At 34.8% G+C, this 4,749-nt stretch overlaps 1 protein-coding gene and 1 pseudogene across 2 annotated transcripts in view; one reads left to right on the plus strand and one right to left on the minus strand.

The window, feature by feature from the left end:
* The window catches only part of LOC101292394, a 1,325,780-nt pseudogene that overhangs the window by 126,788 nt on the left and 1,194,243 nt on the right, over positions 1-4,749 (plus strand). The window lies entirely within an intron of this gene.
* On the minus strand, positions 1,545-4,107 carry LOC101311166 (LOB domain-containing protein 4-like). The gene is made up of 2 exons (XM_004294111.1): positions 3,739-4,107; positions 1,545-1,908 (listed from the first exon to the last, which is right to left on the minus strand). The coding sequence occupies exons 1-2, from the start codon at positions 3,916-3,918 to the stop codon at positions 1,555-1,557; spliced, it is 534 nt and encodes a 177-aa protein (XP_004294159.1). The 5' UTR covers positions 3,919-4,107; the 3' UTR covers positions 1,545-1,554.

The raw sequence follows: 4,749 nt of genomic DNA on the forward strand, positions 1-4,749 counted from the left end.
TTTTTTTTTTTTTTAATTTCATGTCAAAATTTCAATGACCAAGATTGTTAGATGTTAGATTGTTATTGTTAGATGACCAAGATTGTTTAGATTGTTAGACTAAGATTGTTATGTTTAGAGTAGTCTAGTCCAATGCATCACCAAACATGAGACATTTCTAATTTAGAACTTTTTTTCCTAATCCCATGCAACACCAAACGTGGCCCAGTATTAGTACAATTTAAGACAGTCCACACTAGTGCAGGACAGTCTTAAAAATTAAGGAGGTCTAACCTAGTACCGGGTACCAAACGTGCACTCAGCTTATGGCCGGAGACCTTAACTTTCACTAGTAGTTATCCCATTGAGGCCCAGATCCGTTGAGATTTCATGACCCTATTCGATCTTCCCTTTTGTTTTTATTCCATACTTGTCCATTAAGCTTGTTTTTATCCCATTGATCCCTTCTGTGGACATTCTGTGATGATATCACATTATCAATCATCTTTCAGCAGAAATGACAAATTATGAGCTTGCCAATTTTAGAGAGGTCTTAAAAGTTAAAACTATAAGAAATAAGGGCTTGGAATCTCTTTCAAGTTTCAATAGAACTTGTGAAAGACATCTTCGATGGACGCAATCTTTCCGTCTCTACATATGGAGATGTAGTTGTGCTGTTCTTTTCATACAAAAAAAGATAATCAGAAGGAGTGGGACAGCTGCAGCTGATGAAATATATAGTCGTCTAACTAACATATAAGAAGATTGGCCATTGATACAAAGAGCTTTAGTCGTCTTATTATAATTCCATTTTTTCTGCAATTTTGCATCAGATGAGCGAGCTAATACGAACAACGTACACTCCCATCAGAGAAGACAATTACATATATACATATGATTAGTTATAAAGTTAGACATTGATTAACTGATCGATATATGCAATGTTGCCTATTACATTGATTTCTCAGAACTATATATTAATTGTTACCCTGACGTAGTCCATTACCTTAATCACACAATGGCTTCACTACCCGATAGTCTGATATGTTGGTTAAGCTTGGCGTTAGTGTATTTAACCAGTTTTATCTATTATAAATTTTCATGCTCAATAACCAGTCAAAACCCAAAATCCTTTAAAAAATAAAAATAAAAATAAAAAATAAAAAAACTAGTCGAAATAAGTAATAGATCTAAAAGAAATTCACGTATTGTAGCTCGAGTGAGTTAGGATTTACTCTCATAATGTTTTTGTAATTAATGTAAATAAAAATCAAACATCTATCTGGAAATGCAGAAAACACAAGCAGCTAGCTCATATATAGTACCAATATGATAATTAACTTATAATTACATTAATGTTTGATCACATTTACATATCGTTAATCAATCAGCACCTCTGGTCAAATAGAGAGATGCAGGAGGCACTATGAAAGTAAAAAAGAGAAAAGGAAAGAAAGAGGCAGACATTAAAAAAGCAAGCCCATGATACTAACTAATTAATTTGATTAAGTAGAGAATAACAATATATAATAATAGATAAAGGGAAGAGCAGGCATGCAAAGGTATAGGGCATATCTAGCATGACCACAAAGAATTGGCCTGATCTACCACCATATCCATTGTAAAAAAGGATTTGGTGCTCTGATGAGGATGATAATGATGTTGAGAATTGTTATTGTTAGGCATGACTGAGACGGGGGAGGTGTTTTCTGATGTGGTTGCGGCGGGAGATGATGCAGAAGGGAATTGATTCATTTTCATATGCACGACCTCAGCTTGTGCGATGGCCAGTTGAGTTTGCAGGACATCGATCTGTTGCTGCAGAGATGAGATTGCACCAACACAACCGTACACAGGGTCTCTCACTCGAGCGTTTGCTTCATACACCATCGAACTCACGGCATCACTGCGCTGCTGCTCCGGTAATTCCTGCGTGTCAAATACGAGAAGAAAACTAGGGTTCAGTCCAGAATGCCGCCTTGTACTAAAGATTTTCTAAAGTTCTTAGAAAATGATAACTATATATACACACACTTTGGGGGGTTTGGGATGATAACCCATTCATCATATATATAGGACTACGTACTTTAGGGTTTAACTCACAAATTTTTAGCCCTATCAATTTCTTGATGTCATTGTGACATCATGATCATGTAAATAAAAATTTCTTCTTCGAAATATTATTTAGCAACTTAGTCGGAGAACTTTTACTTGGTTACTTGGGATCAACATTTTTCTTGGACATATGTGAATGTGTTTATCAATGTAACCCATAATTATATATGAAGCAAAAGGCAAAGAGAATATACGTACATCAGCAGACAACAGACTTTCTTTTTGTAAGTTTACAAGAAAGTGTAATTTGAGGACTAAAACCTTAGCCTCATCTTCAAAAAAAGCTACTTAAAATGACCGTAAAGGAGAAGATGATAAACACACAAAGACTGCCTTGAACTCTTTGAACTCCTTTTTCTATGCATTTATAATATCTTGATCAAGAAGCAACTGTAATTGATATCCTGCAATCCTTTTCTTTCCTTTCATGTACGAATTAACCATTAGTTTGAGAAATACTTGTTCTTGCTAATTTTCAAAAGATGGGAAATTCCTGTTAGAAAAAAGTGAGAGAGCTAGAAATTCAATATCCAAGAGTGCTGGTTTTCAACTGTATCTAGCTATGTAAAAGTGGAAATCAAAAGGAAATTGAAGCCAACTTCTTTTAACTTCTTAAACAATATTTCTCCTGAGATACAAATAAAGCATCAAAGTTCTTGGAGAAAGATCAGAAAGAAAGAAATTTCATGGAAACCTAAACGGTTTCTGATGAGCATCTACACCTGCAAGTTTAACATGGTCATTAGCTCCTGGGAAAAAACCTATAAACATAGGATTCTCTATACAACTAGCAACAAACAAGAACATCATCGTATTACATTCTTTCACGAAATAAAGCTTTTCTGATACGATTGGACTACTTTTTTAAGTCTGGCATACATCAAAGCATGGCAACAACTCTTAAAAATTTTTGCAAGTTTCACTTTCGCTTTTTTGGTTCTTTTATGATCCTTTGTGGGGAAACATAGGCATGCAATGCTTTTTGTTAAGCTAGCTTAGCAAATGAGGAGATCGATCAGGGGATTCATCATCAGCATTATAAGATATAAAAAATGAAAATATATCATAGATCATAGATATCATACAACAATTGAGTTAATATTTTGTGGTTAACAAGTACCCAACAGTTTTTTATCTCCAAATTAAAACCATTACACTAGCTATAACCTTTTCATATTTTATGCTCTCTGGATATATTACTTAACCCTCCATGCCCTTCAATCCACACCACATGCCACAACAGTTCTGATGACAAGAACAAGAAACTAATTAACGAGGAAAAAGACATGTTGATATCCCTCTCAAGTCATTTCTTTTTATTTCTGAGTTGACAGCAAAGAAAACTACAAAAGGGTCCTCCTCTAATTAAAGGATATTCTCATATAATTTCTATAAAGATGAATTAGTATGATCAGTTAAAGTATATATTGAACTAAATATTGGCTTGATATACTTCATAGACCAAGTTCCTCTACTTAATTCAGCTATAATATGCTAACCATGGTTTGCCTAGCCTTTAACTCCCTATTTTAGTTTATCTAAGAAAGCTTTTGAGTGTCAAAAGCGGCCAATACAATATATATATATATATATATAGAGAGAGAGAGAGAGAGAGAGAGAGAGAGAGAGAGAAGCTGATCGAACCTGTAGCATCTTATTAACATTGCTAGCACCAAAAACCTTGTGCACACTTGCAAACTTGTGAGGCTCATCAGCTGGAAAATAAGGAGCAAACACACAATCCTGCGCACACCTCCTTCTCAGAAGCTTGCATGCTGCGCATGGAGACATTCCACCTTGTTTTCTTCCACTGATCTCCTTCATTTTCCCAGCTGGGGCCAAAACAATATTATTCAACAAATGAAGGGATTGATTACTATTAGTATTAGGACAATTTTTGGAGAAATGAACAGCAAAATGATATGTATTTGCTTCCAGGGTCTTGATGATCAGAGAGAGGGGGAGGGCTTTGAGGGGAGGAATGGTGGAGGTTATATAGAGAATTGTAGTATATGAAAAGCAAATCTTTCAGGGTCCCATTAAAGAAGAGGCCCTAGATATTGTTGGACAAAACATCGTTTTTGCTAAGATCTTTAGCCCCACCCTCAATAATATATTTTGTCTGCCATTTTCAATATAAATTTTTCTCTCAATCCTCGTCTGGTAAGCCTTTTTTTTTTTTAATTACAACTGGAATATTAACTTGACAAATTTTTCACAAATAATGTGAGTTTAATACTGGACCAGTGGAGATAGCAGATTCTATCTATACTTTGAAAAACTTAATTAGAGGAAAACAATGACTGGTATCTATAGTTTTCCCTACTAATATTCAACTTTTCATAGGTTCTGAGAGCTTGACTCTAGACACTTAGACAGATTCTTACATCTTCCCAATATTATACTAACCAAACTATTTCAATGAAAATAATATTTTTTTACATATAAACATAATTAACTATTTAGGTTTCATTATCAATAAAAAAAACATCCACAAACAATAGTTTAATCCTCAGTTGAATATACAAAAACCGTAACAAAAAAAACTTCCTACACAAAAGTAAGGTCCAGCAAGTACGAGCAGGAACACCAGCTCCAGCAGGTCGGGTCCCTGACCAGGTGCTCCAGGCCTTGGGGCATCATCCTTGCGTCTGA

The sequence above is a fragment of the Fragaria vesca genome, linkage group LG3 (genome assembly GCF_000184155.1).
Source record: "Fragaria vesca subsp. vesca linkage group LG3, FraVesHawaii_1.0, whole genome shotgun sequence".
In the NCBI taxonomy this organism is placed as follows: domain Eukaryota; kingdom Viridiplantae; phylum Streptophyta; class Magnoliopsida; order Rosales; family Rosaceae; genus Fragaria; species Fragaria vesca.

Coding starts and splice junctions, on each gene's coding strand:
- LOC101311166 (XM_004294111.1), bottom strand. CDS start 3,918: ATGAAGGAGATCAGTGGAAGAAAACAAGGTGGAATGTCTCCATGCGCA. Junction 1,909..3,738: donor ATGTTAATAAGATGCTACAG/GTTCGATCAGCT, acceptor TTTGACACGCAG/GAATTACCGGAGCAGCAGCG.